This window comes from Nerophis ophidion, linkage group LG09 (assembly GCF_033978795.1).
Source record: "Nerophis ophidion isolate RoL-2023_Sa linkage group LG09, RoL_Noph_v1.0, whole genome shotgun sequence".
Lineage (NCBI taxonomy): Eukaryota > Metazoa > Chordata > Actinopteri > Syngnathiformes > Syngnathidae > Nerophis > Nerophis ophidion.
Genome location: NC_084619.1, coordinates 65,541,879 through 65,564,213, shown reverse-complemented (window position 1 = coordinate 65,564,213; position 22,335 = coordinate 65,541,879). Strand labels below are relative to the sequence as shown.

Genomic DNA, 22,335 nt, shown 5'->3' with positions numbered 1-22,335 from the left:
TGAGATTCCTGTCCATCGTGGATCTGACATTAAAGTGTGAGAGTCCAGTCCATAGTGGATCTAACATAATAGTGTGAGAGTCCAGTCCATAGTGGATCTAACATAATAGTGTGAGAGTCCAGTCCATAGTGGATCTAACATAATATTGAGAGTCTAGTCCATAGTGGATCTAACATAATAGTGTGAGTCCAGTCCATAGTGGATCTAACATAATAGTGTGAGTCCAGTCCATAGTGGATCTAACATAATAGTGAGAGTCCAGTCCATAGTGGATCTAACATAATATTGAGAGTCGAGTCCATAGTGGATTTAACATAATAGTAAAAGTCCAGTCCATAGTGGATCTGACATAATAGTGTGAGAGTCCAGTCCATAGTGGATCTAACATAATATTGAGAGTGCAGTCCATAGTGGATCCGACATACTATTGAGAGTCCAGTCCATATTGGATCTAACATAATAGTAAGAGTCCAGTCCATCGTGGATCTAACATAATCGTGTGAGAGTCCAGTCCATAGTGGATTTAACGCAATAGTGTGGGAGTCCTGTCCATAGTGGATCTAACATGATAGTGTGAGAGTCCAGTCCATAGTGGATGTAACATAATCGTCTGAGAGTCCAGTCCATAGTGGATCTAACATAATATTGAGAGTCCAGTCCATAGTGGATCTAAAATAATAGTGAGAGTCCAGTCCATAGTGGATCTAACATAATATTGAGAGTCCAGTCCATAGTGGATTTAACATAATCGTAAAAGTCCAGTCCATAGTGGATCTAACATAATAGTGTGAGAGTCCAGTCCATAGTGGGTCTAAAATAATCGTCTGAGAGTCCAGTCCATAGTGGATCTAACATAATATTGAGAGTCCAGTCCATAGTGGATCTAAAATAATAGTGAGAGTCCAGTCCATAGTGGATCTAACATAATATTGAGAGTCCAGTCCATAGTGGATTTAACATAATTGTAAAAGTCCAGTCCATAGTGGATCTAACATAATAGTGTGAGAGTCCAGTCCATAGTGGATCTAACATAATAGTGCAAACGGGCAGTTGTGCAAATTAGTGCGGACAAAAACCTCACTCAAATAGGGCGGTGTGCACCAGTTTTCAATTGCACACACAGTTTTTGTAGAGCACACGCAACATAACCCACTAATATTACACACCGTTTTATAGTTTGCATGTGGCATTTGGACCTTAGTACATCAGGCCCCGAGAGTCTCCAATTAACCTGACATGCCTATTTTTGGAATGCGGGAGAAAGACCCAGAGATTTGAACCCAGATCTCCCGACTACGCGTCACAAATTACATTCATATTTTGAACAGAATTGCCGTACTTTAACATCATTTTTTTTTTGTGGGACGAAGTGAAAAATGAACATACGGTTTTGACATTTTTACGGGGTTTTTTTCCGGCAATTCCACGTTTTTTGTCACAACAATGCCAGTGATTTTTCAGGACGTTCTGAGGTCTTAATTGGCGTTTTTTTTTTTGTCGGCTGAAAGGAATATCCGTCACTCTCCGGCGGCGACAAACATGTCATGCTGTTTCTGTTGTCGCTGTCGTTGAGTCGTCTCCGGCGCTCGCCCCTGAATATCGATGGCAGCCTTTTGTTGTCGTAAACGCCGCTCTCTGAAAAGACAATTTCGTCCAAGTGCGTAAAAAAAAAAAAAAAAACGTGTCTTCTTGCACATCACGCCAAACAATGTGGCGGCCACTTGTCATTTCATACGACTGCTTATCTAAATTGCTGCTTGTTCCCCGGGTGCGGGAGTGAAGGGAGGTTTAACAGTCCTGCACCGCGCTGATCCGTCTTGTCTTCTTCCTCCCAGGGCCGTGATGGGGCTGGACAGAGAGCCGGACGTGGTCCACATGGAGACGCGCATCGCAAAAGGCCGTGAGTGCGCCCCAGAACCCCTCGCCTCTCGTTTAGAGAGAAGCGGCGGGTAGGATGAGCTCCTCAGATCGGTCTCTCAGGTGCGGTGAAGCAGAGTAGGTGCGGCCGGCAAAATGGCGAGGTGGTTTTAGGGCGTTGATGGATGTTTCTTCTACTTAATGCGTCCCCCCACGTGCCGCCCTTTGAAGCGGAGCGCTCATCCATCGTTGCGGTCAATGCAATCGCAGGCTTTTTCTTCATTGGAGAGGGATTTGCAATCCACGCGTGGCTCTAATCAATCAATCAATCAATGTTTATTTATATAGCCCCAAATCACAAATGTCTCAAAGGACTGCACAAATCATTACGACTACAACATCCTCGGAAGAACCCACAAAAGGGCAAGGAAAACTCACACCCAGTGGGCAGGGAGAATTCACATCCAGTGGGACGCCAGTGACAATGCTGACTATGAGAAACCTTGGAGAGGACCTCAGATGTGGGCAACCCCCCCCCCTCTAGGGGACCGAAAGCAATGGATGTCGAGCGGGTCTAACATGATACTGTGAAAGTTCAATCCATAGTGGCTCCAAGACAGCAGTGAGAGTCCCGTCCACAGGAAACCATCTCAAGCGGATCAGCAGCGTAGAGATGTCCCCAACCGATACAGGCGAGCGGTCCATCCTGGGTCCCGACGAGCGGTCCATCCTGGGTCTCGACTCTGGACAGTCAGTACTTCATCCATGGTCATCGGACCGGACCCCCTCCACAAGGGAGGGGGGGACATAGGAGAAAGAAAAGAAGCGGCAGATCAACTGGTCTAAAAAGGAGGTCTATTTAAAGGCTAGAGTATACAGATGAGTTTTAAGATGAGACTTAAATGCTTCTACTGAGGTAGCATCTCGAACTGTTACCGGGAGGGCATTCCAGAGTACTGGAGCCCGAACGGAAAACGCTCTATAGCCCGCAGACTTTTTTGGAGCTCTAGGAATCACTAATAAGCCGGAGTCTTTTGAACGCAGATTTCTTGCCGGGACATACGGTACAATACAATCGGCACGATAGGCTGGAGCTAGACCGTGTAGTATTTTATACGTAAGTAGTAAAACCTTAAAGTCACATCTTAAGTGCACAGGAAGCCAGTGCAGGTGAGCCAGTACAGGCGTAATATGATCAAACTTTTTTGTTCTTGTCAAAAGTCTAGCAGCCGCATTTTGTACCAACTGTAATCTTTTAATGCTAGACATGGGGAGACCCGAAAATAATACGTTACAGTAATCGAGACGAGACGTAACAAACGCATGGATAATGATCTCGGCGTCTTTAGTGGACAAAATGGAGCGAATTTTAGCGATATTACGGAGATGATAATGTGTTTGTGGTGAGAGATTCGGAAACGTCTTTCAATTCTATCGAGCGTTGAAAGAACATATTTCAAGGTTTTGAGATCTTTTTGGATATAGAGAAGAGGTGTTAAAGATAGGTTTGAGCAAATGAGATGCGGTTTTTTGAATAAAAGAAACTGCTCTTCGAAGTGCGAAAATTGTGTGGTGGCCTGTACGGGGACGCCAATTTTATCAATCAATCAATCAATCAATGTTTATCTATATAGCCCTAAATCACTAGTGTCTCAAAGGGCTGCACAAACCACAACACAAACCACAACGACATCCTCGGTAGAGCCCACATAAGGGCAAGGAAAACTCACACCCAGTGGGACGTCGATGACAGTGACAAAGATGACTATGAGAAACCTTGGGGCGGAATAGCTCGGTTGGTAGAGTGTCCGTGCCAGCAACTTGAGAGTCGCAGGTTCCATTCCCGCTTGTGCCATCCTAGTTACTGCCGTTGTGTCCTTGGGCAAGACACTTTCCCCACCTGTTCCCAGTGCCACCCACACTGGTTTAAATGTAACTTAGATATTGGGTGTCACTATGTAAAGCGCTTTGAGTCACTTGAGAAAAGCGCTATATAAATATAATTAATTTCACTTCACCTTGGAGAAGACCACATATGTGGGCAACCACTCCACCCCCCCCCCCCCCCCGCCCCCCTCCCGGGGACCGAAAGCAATGGATGTCGAGCAGGTCCAACATGATATTTTGAAAGTTCAATCCATAGTGGATCTAACACAACCGTGAGAGTCAAGTCCAAAGTGGAGTCCACGACATAGTGGAGCCAGCAGGAAACCATCCCAAGCGGAGGCGGATCAGCAGCGCAGAGATGTCCCCAGCCGATACACAGGCGAGCGGTCCATCCTGGGTCCCGACTCTGGACAACAGGTACTTCATCCATGGCCACCGGACCGGACCCCCTCCACAAGGGAGAGTGGGACAGAGGAGAAAAAGAAAAGAAACGGTAGATCAACTGGTCTAAAAAGGGGGTCTATTTAAAGGCTAGAATATACAAATGAGTTTTAAGGTGAGACTCAAATGCTCCTACTGAGGTGGCATCTCGAACTGTTACCAGGAGGGCATTCTAGAGTACTGGAGCCTGAACGGAAAACGTTCTGTAGCCCGCAGATTTTTTGGGGGCTCTGGGAATCACTAATAAGCCGGAGTCCTTTGAACGCAGATTTCTTGCCGGGACATATGGTACAATAGAATCGGCAAGATAGGCTGGAGCCAGACCGTGTAGTATTTGATACGTAAGTAGCTGGGGACATCTCTGCGCTGCTGGTCCGCCTACGCTTGGGATGGTTTCCTGCTGGCTCCGCTGTGAACGGGACTCTCGCTGCTGTGTCTTGGATCCTCTTTGGACTGGACTCTCGCGACTGTGTTGTATCCATTGTGGATTGAACTTTCACAGTATCATGTTAGACCCGCTCGACATCCATTGCTTTCCTCCTCTCTAAGGTTCTCATAGTCATCATTGTCACAGACGTCCCACTGGGTCATTATTGTCACCAATGTCCCACTGGGTGTGAGTTTTCCTTGCCCTTATGTGGGCCTACCGAGGATGTCCTGGTGGTTTGTGCAGCCCTTTGAGACACTAGTGATTTAGGGCTATATAAGTAAACATTGATTGATTGATTGAAAGTCACATCTTAAGTGCACAGGAAGCCAGTGCAGGTGAGCCAGTACAGGCGTAATGTGATCAAACTTTTTTGTTCTTGTCAAAAGTCTAGCAGCTGCATTTTGTACCAACTGTAATCTTTTAATGCTAGACATGGGGAGACCCGAAAATAATACGTTACAGTAGTCGAGGCGAGACGTAACAAACGCATGGATAATGATCTCGGCGTCACTTGTGGACAAAATGGAGCAAATTGTAGCGATATTACGGAGATGAAAGAAGGCCGTTTTAGTAACATTCTAAATGTGTGACTCAAACGAGAGAGTTGGGTTGAAGATAATACCCAGATTTTTTACCGAGTCGCCTTCTTTAATTGTTTGATGGTCAAATGTTAAAGTTTTATTATTAAATAGAGGTCGGTGTCTACCAGGACCGATAATCAGCATTTCCGGGGGTTTTTGGTCGAAAAGTCTGAATCTTAAACAGGAACAAAAGAGAGTTTGTTACAACAGTTTTAATAACTCACAATCAGATAGTAGAAAGTTGGGTTGAATCGATATGAATTACAGACAGTGTCTCCGGAGACGAAAGATGGTGCACCCTCATGAAAGGAATTAATAAGAGCGCACATCAGGCTTGATCTTCCCTTCTTATTTATACGCTCCATGATAGCCTGATTTGTAACATAAAAACGTATGTAACATAACTTATGTAACTGTCCAATGTTCAGGGTGAATTGACCTCTTACTTCGTGCCCCCCCCCCCCAACTTGGTCAGGGTGACTTGACCTCTCATGTCGTGTCCCTCCCAATGCATTTAGCTTAGAGGTAACCCTAGGATAGAAACTTTCCACTACATTCTCCCCTACCAGGGTTATAAACCCTGGTAGGGGAGAATGTAGTGGAAAATCAAGTCACCCTGACCAAGTTTGGGGGGGTTGACACAACATGAGAGGTCAAGTCACCCTCCCAACTTGGTCAGGGTGACTTGACCTCTCATGTCGTGTCCCTCCCATCGCATTTAGTTTGGAGGTAACCCTAGGATGGAAATGTTCCACTACAGTTGCTTTTGCGACATCCAGTGGATGTCGCAAAAGCAATTCCCGCGTAACCCACGTCAAACATGACACTGTTAAAAGATGGTGTGTCAGCTGACTTTAAACGCCCTCTGGATTGGCTGCCATCCATCCATCCATTCAGAATCGGGTCACAGGGACAACAGCTCCAGCAGAGACCCCCAGACTTCCCTATCCAGAGCAACATTAGCAACTTCCTCCTGGGGATCCTGAAGGATTCCCAGTCCAGAGAGGAGATGTAATCCCCCCCCATCCGGTCTGTGGCCTGCCGTGGGCTGTCATCTCAGTGGGACCTGCAATGAGGACCTCCCTAGGGAGACGCTCGTGCCCGAACCACCTAGCTGGTTACTTTCCAAGCGAAGGAGCAGCGGCTCTACTCCGAGTCTCTCTCGGGTGACTGAACTTCTCACCCTATCTGTAAGGGAGATGCCAGCCACCCTTTTGAGGAGACTGATTACGGCCGCTTGTATCCGCAAACTTACTTTTTCAGTCATGACCCACACTTCGTGACCGTAGGTGAGAGTAGGAATGTAGACCGAGAGCTTTGCCTTCTGGCTCAGCTCTCGTTTCGTCAACTGTGCGGCAAAGAGACTGCTGCTACTCCCATATCCCAATCACAAGCTGTTTCTTCATTGGAGAGAGATTTGCAATCCACGCGTGGCTCTAATGTGTTTGTGGTGTGCGACTCGGCAAAGTCTTTTAATTGTATCGAGCGTTTAAAGAACATATTTCAAGGTTTTGAGAATTATTTTGATATAGAGAAGGGGTGTCAAAGGTAGGTTTGAGCAAATGAGATGCGGTTTTCGAATAAAAAAAACTGCTGTTCTAAATGTGTCCACCGGATGTCTCACAGACAATTTAAGCGTGAACCACGTCACACATGACATTGTTGAAAGATGCCATGTCAGCTGACTTTAAGCGCTCTATAGATAGGCTGCCACTACTCCCATATCCCAATCACAAGCTGTTTCTTCATCGGAGAGAGATTTGCAATCCACGCGTGGCTCGAATGTGTTTGTGGTGTGCGACTCGGCAAAGTCTTTTAATTGTATCGAGCGTTTAAAGAACATATTTCAAGGTTTTGAGAATTATTTTGATATAGAGAAGGGGTGTCAAAGGTACGTTTGAGCAAATGAGATGCGGTTTTCGAATAAAAAAAACGGCTGTTCTAAATGTGTCCACCGGATGTCTCACAGACAATTCAGGCGTGAACCATGTCACACATGACATTGTTGAAAGATGCCATGTCAGCTGACTTTAAGCGCCCTATAGATAGGCTGCCACTACTCCAATATTCCAATCACAAGCTGTTTCTTCATTGGAGAGAGATGTGCAATCCATGCGTGGCTCTAATGTGTTTGTGGCGTGAGACTCGGCAAAGTTTTTTAATTGTATCGAGCGTTTAAAGAACATATTTCAAGGTTTTGAGAATTATTTTGATATAGAAAAGGGGTGTCAAAGGTAGGTTTGGGCAAATGAGATGCGGTTTTCAAATAAAAAAAAACTGCTGTTCTAAATGTGTCCACCGGATGTCTCACAGACAATTCAGGCGTGAACCACGTCACACATGACATTGTTGAAAGATGCCATGTCAGCTGACTTTAAGCGCTCTATAGATAGGCTGCCACTACTCCAATATCCCAATCACAAGGTTTTTCTTCATTCGAGAGAGATTTGCAATCCATGCGTGGCTCTAATGTGTTTGTGGTGTGAGACTCGGCAAAGTCTTTTAATTGTATCGAGCGTTTAGAGAACAGATTTCAAGGTTTAAGGGAATTTTTTTTTTTTGATATAGAGGAGAGGTGTCACACGTAGGTTTGAGCAAATGAGCTGCGGTTTTCGAATGAAAGAAACTGCTGTTCTAAATGTGTCTACTGCCTGTCGCAAAAAGCGAATCCCGCGTAACCCACATCACACATGACACTGTTGAAAAATGAGGTGTCAGCTGATTTTAAACGCCCTCTAAATGGGCTGACACTACTCCAATATCCCAATCACAAGCTTTTTCTTCATTGGAGAGAGTAGATAGAACATGCTAAAAACAGACAATAAGCAGATATTAACAGTAAATGAACAAGTGGATTAATAATCAATTTTTACAGTTTGTCCCTCACAATGTGGACAAAATAATAGGTGTATAAATGACACAATATGTTACTGCATACGTCAACAGACTAATTAGGAGTCTTTGTTTGTTTACTTACCACCAAAAGACAAGTTGTCTAGTGTGGTGAGGCGCAGCCGGCAAACGAGCAGCGGGGCAGGGCACGCTGGAGCCCTGCCCAAGATGGGGTAAGGAGAACTCTTAATTGTTTCCCGGTGTGCGAGCCACGCACCTGATCTCGCTCGTAGCGTCGCTCCCGGCACGCCCCGCCTCTCCGCTCAGCCGCATTCTCCGCCTCCTTGCCGCCATCTTGGGCAGGGCTTCAGAGTGCCCTGCCCCACTGCTCATTTGCCGGCCTCCACATCTAGTATGTTCAACATTTTATTTAAGGACTAAATTACAATAATAAACATATGTTTAATGTACCCAAGATTTTTTGGTCCAAAATAAAGACAATAATGTATTTTTTTTGTGGTCCCCTCTAACTACAAAAGTATCTAGATACATTTGTACCGGTACCAAAATATTGGTATCGGGACAACCCTAGGTTCAATACAATATCATGACACCCTATTTGTCCGTTTTTGCCTGTGTAAGGTTCATACTTTTGCCAAACCTGTTGTCCGTCCTAGAGTAAATCATGCATTGGGGCGCCCCTAGAGGCCTGGATGACTTATTTAGTCCATTTAAAAGAAACTGCCGCACCATTTCCCACGTTATGCAGCCGTCTTGCAAAACGGTGAGGAACCCCAAGTGTGTTTAACACAGTCCTTTGCATTTTGCACAGCGTCTCCAGTGGCGCTACCGGCTAAATGTCGGTCATTTTTTTTTCTCCTTCTGATTGATTCCCTTTGCCTCGGTCCCAGGTGCTCAGTACGTGAGGTGCAGAGTGCAGAGGTGCACGGAGGCCAACAGACAGTACCTCTTCCCGGGCTACGTGGACACCAACTCCTTGGTCGTGCAGGACGAATACGTCTTCACTCAGGTACGCCTTTCAAAATATCACTTTTTTTAGGGACCAAATGTCCCTTTAGGACAGAGGACCCTAATGTATTTCTCAGGTTTTATTATTATTATACCGCCGCCTCTTTGAGCTATAATTTGACCCACTTAACATGCTTCAAAACTCACCAAATTTAACACACATCAGGACTGGCAAATATTGTGATCTAATCAAAAAACCAAAACCCAAAACTCAAAATTGCGCTCCAGTGCCCCCAAGGAAAAACAAAGACAAAACTGCTTGTAACTTCCGTTAGGAATGTTGTAGAGACATGAAACAAAAACCTCTATGTAGGTCTGACTTAGACCTAGATTTCATACTCTAACCTCCTTCAGCAAAAATCAACTGAAAGTTGTCAGAAACCCCTTCAAAACAAAAGTTTCCTAAAAAATGTCATTTTTGCCTCTTTGAGCTGTAATTTGACCCCCTGAAAATGCTTCAAAACGCACCAAACTCGACACACACATCAGGAATGATGATAATTGTGATCTAATAAAAAATATGAAAAATAAAATATAAAAATAATAAGTGCGCTCCAGCGGCTCCTAGAAATAAAACACTGACAAAACTGCTCTTGGTTAAGAAAATACAGACAAAACTGCTTGTAACTTCCGGTAAGAATGTCGTAGAGACATGAAACAAAAACTTCTATGTAGGTCTCACTTAGACCCACATTTCATTAGTTGACATCCTCCAGCAAAAATCAACTGAAAGTTGTCAAAAACCCCTTCAAAACAAAAGTTTCCAAAAAAAATTAATTTTTGCCTCTTTGAGCTGTAATTTGAACCCCTTAAAATGCTTCAAAACTCACCAAACTTGACACACACATCAGGAATGGTGATAATTGTGATCTAATAAAAAAAATAAAAAATAAAAATAATAATTGCGCTCTAGCGCCTTCTAGAAATAAAACACTGACAAAACTGCTCTTGGGAAGAAAATACAGAAAAAACTGCTTGTAACTTCCGGTAGGAATGTTGTAGAGACATGAAACAAAAACCTCTATGTAGGTCTGACTTAGACCTAGATTTCATACACTGACCTCCTTCAGCAAAAATCAGCTGAAAGTTGTCAAAAACCTCTTCAAAACAAAAGTTTCCAAAAAAAATGTAATTTTTGCCTCTTTGAGCTGTAATTTGACCCCCTTAAAATGCTTCAAAACGCACCAAACTCGACATACACATCAGGAATGGTGATAATTGCGATCTAATTTTAAAAAAGTAAAAAAAATTGCGCTCTAGCGCCCCCTCGGATTAAAACACTGACAAAATTGCTCTTGGAAAGAAAATACAGAAACAACTGCTTGTAACTTCCAGTAGGAATGTCGTAGAGACATGAAACAAAAACCTCCATGTAGGTCTCACTTAGACCTACATTTCATTTATTGACATCCTTCAGCAAAAATCAACAACAAGTTGGCAATTGCCCCTTCAAAACAAAAGTCTTGTAAAAACCTGTCACCTTTTTTCAAACATTATCTCCTCTGAGCGCGTTTGTTGTGTCGGCTTCAAACTCGCAAAGAGTTTTTCTAACTGCTCCGGTTTTGATTTTACGTGCCGTCAAAGAACCGCTGCGTTGATGCTGCTGCGCTGCTGCCGTCTCAAGATGGCTGCTTAAAAGCAGGAAGCACCAGCGTGACCACACAATGCAGAGAAGGTAGGTAATGTGCAAGTAAAGATATGTTGAATGGGTAAAGGCAGGAAGCAGGAAACACCAGCAAAAGTCGGTCCCGTCCATCGCTCCTTGCAGCTTTAATTTTTTTTTTGTTTTTTTGGGGGCGCTACAAGGTCATCATTTTCGACACGAGGTCTGCTTCCACTGGCGGGGGGACTCGGCTTGTATTGCCCTATTTCCTGATAACTTCCATCAAAAATCCTCATAATGGCTTCCTCCGACACACCTGTTCCCCAGCGCCTGCTTTCATTTTGTTTTGGCTCGTTCACGTCGAGAAGCAGAGAGAGAGAGAGAGAGAGAGAAATAATTCCTTTTTGTCTATAAATCGAGGGAGAGAGAAGGTGAAAAATGAGATGTGAATAGAACTCCGCGTGTCCTTTTTGCCATTCACTCAGTGTTTGACTCCAATTAGACGGACGCCGTCAGGGCCATTATAGGAATTTAATTTTCCCAATGCCCTCCACGCCTATTGATTTATCTCCACTGCCGAACCATTTTGCCTCCGCTTGCAGCCTTGGTACATTCGGTCATGCATGTTGCACTAAAGGTAATAATCAGCAAAAGGAAATTAGAAGACAAAAAATCCAATGCCACTCTCTTAAAAGCTCAGTGTTTTGCAGGGGAAAACTACTAAGATGTGCTTTTTAGAGGCTTTTAAGTGAAAAAGGTAACATTCGGAAATAATATACAAAAGTCGTCACCTTGTGGAAATGGCAATTTAAAAGAGAATACAATAATTTGTCAACTTACATTCAATTGAATAGACTACAAAGACAATTCAATGTTCACACTGAGAAATTTCTTTTTTTTTTTTGCTGAAATAAGCAGGGGCGTCCATGATAACATTGCTTGGATGTTGCTCCAAAACCTGTATGTACCTTTCAGTATTAATGTTGCCTTCACATATGTGTAAGGTACCCATGCCTTGGCCACTAAAGCACCCAAATACCATCACAGATGCTGGCTTTTCAACTTTGCGCCTAGAACACTTTGCGCCGGATGGTTCTTTTCCACTTTGGTCCGGAGTACACGGCGTCCACACTTTTCCAAAATAATTTGAAACGCGGACTCGTCAGACCAAAGAACACTTTTCCACTTTGCATCAGTCCATATTAGATTAGCATAGGGCCACCCAGCGAAGCGGCAACGTTTCTGGGTGTTGTTGATAAATGGCTTCGGCTGTGCATAGTAGAGTTGTATTTACACACACACATATGTATATATATATATATATATATATATATATATATATATATATATATATATATTATATATATATACACAAATATATATATGAAGTGAAGTGAATTAGATTTATTTAGCGCTTTTCTCTAGTGACTCAAAGCACTTTACATAGTGAAACCCAATATCTAAGTTACAGTTAAACCAGTGTGGGTGGCACTGGGAGCAGGTGAGTAAAGTGTCTTGCCCAAGGACACAACAGAAGTGACTAGGATGGCGGAAGCGGTAATCGAACCTGGAACCCTCAAGTTGCTGGCACGGCCACTCTACCAACTGAGCTATACCGCCCCATATATATATATATATATATATATATATATATATATATATATATATATATATATATTCACATATTTCACATATCTACACATATATACAAACACATATATGTATATACAGTACATCTATATATGTGTGTATATATATACATATACATACATATATACATGTACATACATACATATATATATACACATACATATACACATATACATACATACATATACAGTATATATACATATATGCATATACATACATATATACATACATACATACATATTCATATATATATATATATATATACATATTTATAAATCTTTCAATGTGAAATGATGTTGCAGACGGGACATGACCCAATTTGACGTTCAGCGCACTTCATTGGCAGATGTGATTGGAATATGAGCGACGTTAAGACTCCCCCCAACCCCTTCCCCCCAAAACAGATCTAGATATACGCCAGCGCGGTTCAGAAATGGTCATTCAATAAAATGCACAAATTGCCTTTAGCCAAGATGAGATTGACCGGGCGAGGCGGAGGCGGGCCAACGCACAACGCCGGACCCGGCGCCACGGCGACAGAGGCACCCGCCCCACGACTTTCTGGTGACTTTCACTGCCGGTGGGGTGGGGGCAAGGGGGCAGTTGGATTTAACTCGACAAAGAGTAATGAGGTTATCGATCGGGGCTACCACGGCATAAGCAGTCGTCAACGCCTCCACAGTCCCGCGGGAGAGAGTGCAACATCCTCAACAAAAAAAAAAAAACAAAGCAAAAGGCAACTCATTGATTTTGGATGGATTATTCCATTAGTGCCCTAATGTAGTGTGGAGGGGGACACACGCCATCCTTCCACTTGATTAGAAAAGAAGCACGCAGACGCCCCTTTAAGTGGACGGGAAGGTGCGAGTGCATTAAAGTCCTCCAGGCGCCTGCTGGGTAAAGTCGACATCATCCTCGCCGCTTTACTAATTGAGACGACGACGAGCCTTTTTTTTTTTTTTGTCGCGCTCGCGTTTTCATCCGTGCACTTGACACCGAGAGACGGTCATGAATTGTGGATAAATCCTTCAGGAGGCCACTTCACCTTCTCGTCTCCAGAAACAGAAAAAAAACTCCCGTCCCATTCCGTTTGTCATCAGACAGCTTGCAATACGCGGCGGCGCAGACAAACAAAAAAGTTGTGTCAGGTTACCCGGCGAAGAGACGCTGTCAAAAAGTTTAAGAACGCCACACTTTCTGCAGTTTTTATTGACGCGTCGCACGGATGAGAGCGTCTTATTTAGCCGTTCTTGCTGTCAGGCTATGTCTTAGTTGTTCCTTTAGTTCCTGTCAGCACTCTTATTTTGGTTCTGTTTCCTATTTGTCTCCCTGAGTGCTGTGTCCCCTCAGCTGTAGCTGATTGGCACCTGGCCACACCTGGTGTCAATCAGCCAGGCACTATTTGAACCTGTTTTGTCCTCCAGTCAGATGCTGGATTATTGTCGTGTCGATGTCACCACTACATGTCTTGTGGTTGTAGCTTCGTCTAGTTGCAAAAATCGGAAAACTACGGCATAAGAGGTGTTTCACAACAGTGGTTAAGTAGTTATTTAAGTAACAGATCTCAATATGTGGAAATTAATAAGACTAAATCACAGCTAAGAAGAGTAACTTGTGGGTTTCCACAAGGCTCGGTATTGGGACCTAAGTTAAGTTGTGGGGCGGCATAGCTCGGTTGGTAGAGTGGCTGTGCCAGCAACTTGAGGGTTGCAGGTTCGATTCCCGCTTGTGCCATCCTAGTTACTGCCGTTGTGTCCTTGGGCAAGACACTTTACCCACCTGTTCCCAGTGCCACCCACACTGGTTTAAATGTAACTTAGATATTGGGTTTCACTATGTAAAGCGCTTTGAGTCACTTGAGAAAAAGCGCTATATAAATATAATTCACTTCACTTCACTATTTATACTTAAATGATATTTGTTCAGTATCTAATAAATTAAAATGTATTATGTTTGCAGATGATACACATGTATATTGTTCAGGAGAAGACTTGAAGGAAGTGTTGAGGATAATAGAGGTTGGGTTAATTCAGCTAAAACGATGGTTTGATATTAATAAGTTATGATTAAATAATAAGAAAACTAAATTTATGGTGTTTAGTGGTGCAAGGACAAATTGTGAAGCAAAATTAAAATTAGATCAAGTGGAAACTGATAGAGTATATGAAACTAAATTATTGGGAATAATAATTGATCATAAACTGTGTTGGCAATTGCCCCTTCAAAACAAAAGCTTTGTAAAAACCCGTGACCTTTTTTCAAACATTATCTCCTCTGAGCGCATTTGTTGTGTCGACTTCAAACTCGCACAGGAAAGAGATTCAACCTTTCTGATTAAAACTTGCGCAAACTTTTGTTTTGAAGGGGCAATTGCTAACTTGCAGGCATTTCTTATTCAGCATGTGTCTTACTTTATAAAGAATACCAATAGATTTGGATATTTTTCCCTTTACATATTCAATATGCGGTTTCCAACAGTTTATGATCAATTATTATTCCCAAGAATTTAGTTTCATATACTCTATCAATCAGAAAGGTTCAATCCCTTTCCTGTGCGAGTTTGAAGTCGACACAACAAACGCGCTCAGAGGAGATAATGTTTGAAAAAAGGTCACGGGTTTTTGCAAAACTTTTGTTTTGAAGGGGTAATTGCCAACTTGCAGGTATTTCTTATTCAGCATGTGTCTTACTTTATAAAGAATAGCAATAGATTTGGATATTTTTTCCCTTTATATATTCAATATGTGGTTTCCAACACAGTTTATGATCAATTATTAGTTTTAATCAGAAAGGTTCAATCTCTTTCCTGTGCAAGTTTGAAGTCGACACAACAAACGCGCTCAGAGGACATAATGTTTGAAAAAAGGTCACGGGTTTTTGCAAAACTTTTGTTTTGAAGGGGTAATTGCCAACTTGCAGGCATTTCTTATTCAGCATGTGTCTTACTTTATAAAGAACAGCAATAGATTTGGATATTTTTCCCTTTATATATTCAATAAGTGGTTTCCAACACAGTTTATGGTCAATTATTAGTTTTAATCAGAAAGGTTCAGTCTCTTTCCTGTGCGAGTTTGAAGTCGACACAACAAACGCGCTCAGAGGAGATAATGTTTGAAAAAAGGTCACGGGTTTTTGCAAAACTTTTGTTTTGAAGGGGCAATTGCCAACTTGCAGGTATTTCTTATTCAGCATGTGTCTTACTTTATAAAGAATAGCAATAGATTTGGATATTTTTTCCCTTTATATATTCAATATGTGGTTTCCAACACAGTTTATGATCAATTATTAGTTTTAATCAGAAAGGTTCAATCTCTTTCCTGTGCAAGTTTGAAAATGACACAACAAACTCGCTCAGAGGAGATAATGTTTGAAAAAAGGTCACGGGTTTTTACAAAACTTTTGTATTGAAGGGGCAATTGCCAACTTGCAGGCATTTCTTATTCAGCATGTGTCTTACTTTATAAAGAATAGCAATAGATTTGGATATTTTTCCCTTTATATATTCAATAAGTGGTTTCCAACACAGTTTATGGTCAATTATTAGTTTTAATCAGAAAGGTTCAGTCTCTTTCCTGTGCGAGTTTGAAGTCGACACAACAAACGCGCTCAGAGGAGATAATGTTTGAAAAAAGGTCACGGGTTTTTGCAAAACTTTTGTTTTGAAGGGGCAATTGCCAACTTGCAGGTATTTCTTATTCAGCATGTGTCTTACTTTATAAAGAATAGCAATAGATTTGGATATTTTTTCCCTTTATATATTCAATATGTGGTTTCCAACACAGTTTATGATCAATTATTAGTTTTAATCAGAAAGGTTCAATCTCTTTCCTGTGCAAGTTTGAAAACGACACAACAAACGCGCTCAGAGGAGATAATGTTTGAAAAAAGGTCACGGGTTTTTGCAAAACTTTTGTTTTGAAGGGGCAATTGCCAACTTGCAGGCCATTCTTATTCAGCATGTGTCTTACTTTATAAAGAATAGCAATAGATTTGGATATTTTTCTCTTTATATATTCAATAAGTGGTTTCCAACACAGTTTATGATCAATTATTAGTTTTAATCAGAAAGGTTCAATCTCTTTCCTGTGCAAGTTTGAAAATGACACAACAAACTCGCTCAGAGGAGATAATGTTTGAAAAAAGGTCACGGGTTTTTACAAAACTTTTGTATTGAAGGGGCAATTGCCAACTTGCAGGCATTTCTTATTCAGCATGTGTCTTACTTTATAAAGAATAGCAATAGATTTGGATATTTTTCTCTTTATATATTCAATATGTGGTTTCCAACACAGTTTATGGTCAATTATTAGTTTTAATCAGAAAGGTTCAATTTCTTTCCTGTGCGAGTTTGAAGTCGACACAATAAACGCGCTCAGAGGAGATAATGTTTGAAAAAAGGTCACGGGTTTTTACAAAACTTTTGTATTGAAGGGGCAATTGCCAACTTGCAGGCATTTCTTATTCAGCATGTGTCTTACTTTATAAAGAATAGCAATAGATTTGGATATTTTTCTCTTTATATATTCAATATGTGGTTTCCAACACAGTTTATGGTCAATTATTAGTTTTAATCAGAAAGGTTCAATTTCTTTCCTGTGCGAGTTTGAAGTCGACACAATAAACGCGCTCAGAGGAGATAATGTTTGAAAAAAGGTCACGGGTTTTTACAAAACTTTTGTTTTGAAGGGGCAATTGCCAACTTGCAGGCATTTCTTATTCAGCATGTGTCTTACTTTATAAAGAACAGCAAAAGATTTGGATATTTTTCCCTTTATATACTCAATAAGTGGTTTCCAACACAGTTTATGGTCAATTATTAGTTTTAATCAGAAAGGTTCAGTCTCTTTCCTGTGCGAGTTTGAAGTCGACACAACAAACGCACTCAGAGGAGATAATGTTTGAAAAAAGGTCACAGGTTTTTGCAAAACTTTTGTTTTGAAGGGGCAATTGCCAACTTGCAGGCCATTCTTATTCAGCATGTGTCTTACTTTATAACGAATAGCAATAGATTTGGATATTTTTCCCTTTATATATTCAATATGTGGTTTCCAACACAGTTTATGATCAATTATTAGTTTTAATCAGAAAGGTTCAATCTCTTTCCTGTGCAAGTTTGAAGTCGACACAACAAACGCGCTCAGAGGACATAATGTTTGAAAAAAGGTCACGGGTTTTTGCAAAACTTTTGTTTTGAAGGGGCAATTGCCAACTTGCAGGCATTTCTTATTCAGCATGTGTCTTACTTTATAAAGAACAGCAAAAGATTTGGATATTTTTCCCTTTATATATTCAATAAGTGGTTTCCAACACAGTTTATGGTCAATTATTAGTTTTAATCAGAAAGGTTCAGTCTCTTTCCTGTGCGAGTTTGAAGTCGACACAACAAACGCACTCAGAGGAGATAATGTTTGAACAAAGGTCACGGGTTTTTACAAAACTTTTGTTTTGAAGGGGCAATTGCCAACTTGCAGGCCTTTCTTATTCAGCATGTGTCTTTCTTTATAAAGAATAGCAATAGATTTGGATATGTTTCCCTTTATATATTCAATATGTGGTTTCCAACACAGTTTATGATATATTATTAGTTTTAATCAGAAAGGTTCAATCTCTTTCCTGTGCAAGTTTGAAAACGACACAACAAACGCGCTCAGAGGAGATAATGTTTGAAAAAAGGTCACGGGTTTTTACAAAACTTTTGTTTTGAAGGGGCAATTGCCAACTTGCAGGCATTTCTTATTCAGTATGTGTCTTACTTTATAAATAATAGCAATAGATTTGGATATTTTTCCCTTTACATATTCAATATGTGGTTTCCAACACAGTTTATGATCAATTATTAGTTTTAATAAAGTAAGACACATGCTGAATAAGAAATGCCTGCAAGTTGGCAATTGCCCCTTCAAAACAAAAGTTTTTTAAAATCGTATATGTTGTATTATTATTTTATTTTTCCATATTTAACGTATTGTGTTGAAATTTGGGGAAATGTGTATAAAACAAACATAGACCCTATAATAAAACTTTAAAAAAGGGTCATTAGAATAATACACAAAGCTTGCTACTATAAACATACCAATGAATTATTTATAAGTTCAAATATATTGAAATTTTTCAGACATTGTGTTTTTAAAAACAGTGGAAATGATGTTTCAGAGTAAAGAACAACAGCCTTCCAGTTTGTATTCTTAGGCTATTTCATTTAAGAGGAGAAAACTATAATTTACGGGGGATATTGATTTTTGAAATAGGTAAAGCGAGAACGGATATAAAATACAAATGTATTACAGTTTTAGGAGCTAAATGGTGGAAGAAGCTCAGTGATGAGCTGAAGACATGCACTTCTTTGGTAAGGTTTAAGAAAACCTTGAAAGGTGAAATAATTGAAAATTATAAAATATAGTAACAATTACTTTCATCCCTTTGATTTTTTTTTATCGTTCTTGTTCCAGGCAATTTAATTTTCAGTGAAGGTATAGGATTGGCAAATATAAGCTTTGGCTTCAGCCTATTCCTTTTTCGGTCATTCTTTTTATTTTCTTTTGTGTGTAAATGTGTATGATTGTTTACGTATAACCTGTACTGTAAAACTAATCACACAAAATGGTTGATTGATTTGATTGATTATATGACCAAAATAAACTTATTTCATTCATTCATTCACTTGTGTTCACTCTGCTCATGCCATAGTTCCTTCATGTCACAGTAAGTGTTTATGTTCATAGCCAAGTTTGTTCTCCGCCTTGTGCGCGCCTTTTGTTAGTACCATATTGTTTGTTCTTGTTTTAGGGTTTAAATAAATCATGTTTTCCTTTACAATGCCTGCCTCCTTCTCTGCATCTTGGGGTTCGTCACCAACAAACCATGATAGAATAATCCAGCCTAGTACGAACCCCGCGGAGATATCCATGGCGGAGAGGCTAAACAAAGCGGTAGAATTGATGGCTAAATAGAGGAAAAACTAAGACATGGACCAAACTGTCAGTGACAAGCCTGACGCTAGCGTGCTTTTTTTCCGCTACTTCCGACCCATCGAGTCTCTACACAGACTCCGTCACACACTTCTCCTGACAATCGCTCGCTGAACCCCCCCCCCCCCCCCCCCACGTCAATAAAAAGACAACAACAAAAAATTGTTTCCGTGTCAAATTTCCTTCAAGAAACCGATGGAAGTGTCCTCACTGACAAATGGACTTTATTCGCGGCGTCTTTTATGACGCACTATACAGCTTCCAGCGGGGAGATATTGACAATATCATGCTTCAGAGAGAGGCTGTAACACACTATTGTGTTGTTCAGACAGAAAGGGGACTTTTAAACTTCTTCTTGAAGTAGAATGAACCCTTAGTATTGTTAGCTGGTCTGCCTTTTTTTTTTAAAAACACAGAACTTTTCCCATCTAATGTCAAAACACTTCCAAGAATCGTTTTGTCATTTTTTTTTTTTTTTAAGTACAAACCCCAAAACGAGTTAAGTCCTCACGTTGTGTAAACGGTAAATAAAAACAGAACAACTTACATTCAATTGAATAGACTGCAAAAACAAGATATTTAACATTCAAACTGGTAAAATGTGTTATTTTTTGCAAATATTAGCTCATTTAGAGTTCGACGCCTGCGACATGTTTCAAAAAAGCTGGCACAAGTGGCAAAAAAGACTGAGAAAAGTTGAAGAATGCTCATCGAAAACTTATTTGGAACATCCCACAGGTGAACAGGCTAATTGGGAACAGGTGGGTGCCATGATTGGGTATAAAAGCAGCTTCCCCAAAAATGTGCAGTTTTTCACAAACAAGGACGGGGCGAAGGTCACCGCTTTGTCAACAAATGTTTGAGCAAACAACATTTCTCAACCAGCTGTTGTAAGAATTGAGGTATTTCACTATCAAATATCATCAAAAAGTTCAGAGAATCTGGAGTAATACCCAAACACCAACATTGAACGCCTGTGGCCTTCGTTCCCTCAGGCGGTACCCGCATCAAAAATTGGCATCGGTGTGTAAATGATATCACCACGTGGGCTCAGAAACACTATAAGTTACTGCAGTTTGTCACTACATTTGTAAGTGCAGGTTAAAACTCTCCTATGCAAAGCCACAGCCACTTATCAACAACACCCGGAAACGCCGCCGGCTTCTTTGGGCCCCGAGCTCTTTCAAGGTGGACTGATGCAAAGCGGAAAAGTGTTCTGTGGTCTGACGAGTCCACACTTCAAATAGTTTTTTGGAAACTGTGGGCGTCGTGTCCAAAGTGGAAAATAACTATCCGGACTGTTGTAGGCGCAAAGTTGAAAAGGCAGGAAATGGGATGGTTTGTGAGTGTATTAATGTCCAAGGCATGGGTAACTCACACATGCTGAAAGGTACAAAAAGGTTTTGGAGCAACATTTGTTGCCATCCAAGCAACGTTATCGTGGACGCCCCTGCTCTGTAGCTCATTGTGTACAGTTGATGTATTAGAATCCAAACAAACCGTTTCTAAATGGGTAAATGGGTTATACTTGTATTGCTTTCTTCAAAGCATTTTGAGACTATTTCCACATTCACACACAGAGGTGACACAAATATGTCTGGGTGGTCTACTTGGACAGTGACAAAGCATCTTCTTCTGCCATTTCGAAGGTAACCACGTCCGGACGAGCCAGCTACTACGTGTCCTACACGAGAGAAGCGTTCAAACGCATGCAGTTACCTAAATATTGTCTTCCAAAGGTGAGCGTCGTGTCATTAAAATAAACATTGCTTGTGGCACCAAAGCAATTAATGGCAATTTATCAATTAATTGATAAATTGCCGTGTGTGTGTCGGTTTCTCTTCGTCTGTGTGTGAGAGAGTTTATTCAACAGCAGAATTACAGGAATGGAGAGAACCCTCTTGTCAGTCATCCCCAAATGAGCCTATAGGTACGGACAAATAGTGCGCCTTATAATCCGGAAAATACGGTTTGTGAGCAAGAGACAAAGTATCAATAGTCCCAGGCTTGTTATGATCATTTACCAAGGGTTTGTCTGGATCATTATCAATCAGTTCAGGACTCTGTTAATTTAGTCTAGAACAGGGGGTCCCCAACGCACCAGGTAGCCCGTAAGGACCAGGTGAGTCGCCCGCTGGCCTGTTCTAAAAATAGCTCAAATAGCAGCACTTACCAGTGAGCTGCCTCTATTTTTTGAATTGTATTTATTTACCAGCAAGCTGGTCTCGCTTTGCTTGACATTTTTAATTCTAAGAGAGACCAAACTCAAATAGAATTTGAAAATCCAAGAAAATATTCTAAAGACTTGGTCGTCACTTGTTTAAATAAATTCATATATTTTTTAACTTTGCTTCTTATAACTTTCAGAAAGACAATTTTAGAGAAAAAATACAACCTTAAAATAATTTTAGGATTTTTAAACACATATACATTTTTACCTTTTTAAATTCCTTCCTCTTCTTTCCTGACAATTTAAATCAATGTTCAAGTAAATTTATTTTTTTATTGTAAAGAACAGTAAATACATTTTAATTTAATTCTTCACTCTAGTTTCTTTTTTCGACGAAGAATATTTGTGAAATATTTCTTTAAACTTATTATGATAAAAATTCTAAAAGATTATTCTGGCAAATCTAGAAAGTCTTTAGAATCAAATTTAAATCTTATTTCAAAGCCTTTTGAATTTCTTTTAAAATTGTTGTTATGGAAAATCTAGAAGAAATAATGATTTCTCTTTGTTAGAAATATAGCTTGGTCCAATTTGTTATGTATTCTAACAAAATGCAGATTGGATTTTAACCTATTTAAAACATGTCATCAAAATTCTAAAATTAATCTTAATCAGGAAAAATTACTAATGATGTTCCATAAAATATTTTTTTAATTTAAAAAAAAAGATTCGAATTAGCTAGTTTTTCTCTTTTTTTTTCGGTTGAATTTTAAAAAGTCGAAATTGAAGATAAACTATGTTTCAAAATGTAATTTTCATTTTTTTCCTGTTTTCTCCCCTTTCAAGTAAGTGTTTTTTTTCATAATTTATTCTCTACAAAAACCTTC

General features: G+C 40.5%; 1 protein-coding gene across 1 annotated transcript in view; it reads left to right on the top strand.

Moving 5' to 3' along the window:
• sorcs3b (sortilin related VPS10 domain containing receptor 3b) overlaps positions 1-22,335 on the top strand; it is a 227,568-nt gene that overhangs the window by 123,376 nt on the left and 81,857 nt on the right. The window contains exons 6-8 of the mRNA XM_061911586.1: positions 1,836-1,900; positions 8,940-9,058; positions 20,928-21,017. Coding sequence (XP_061767570.1) covers positions 1,836-1,900; positions 8,940-9,058; positions 20,928-21,017 — 274 coding nt within the window. The remainder of the gene's footprint in view (positions 1-1,835; positions 1,901-8,939; positions 9,059-20,927; positions 21,018-22,335) is intronic.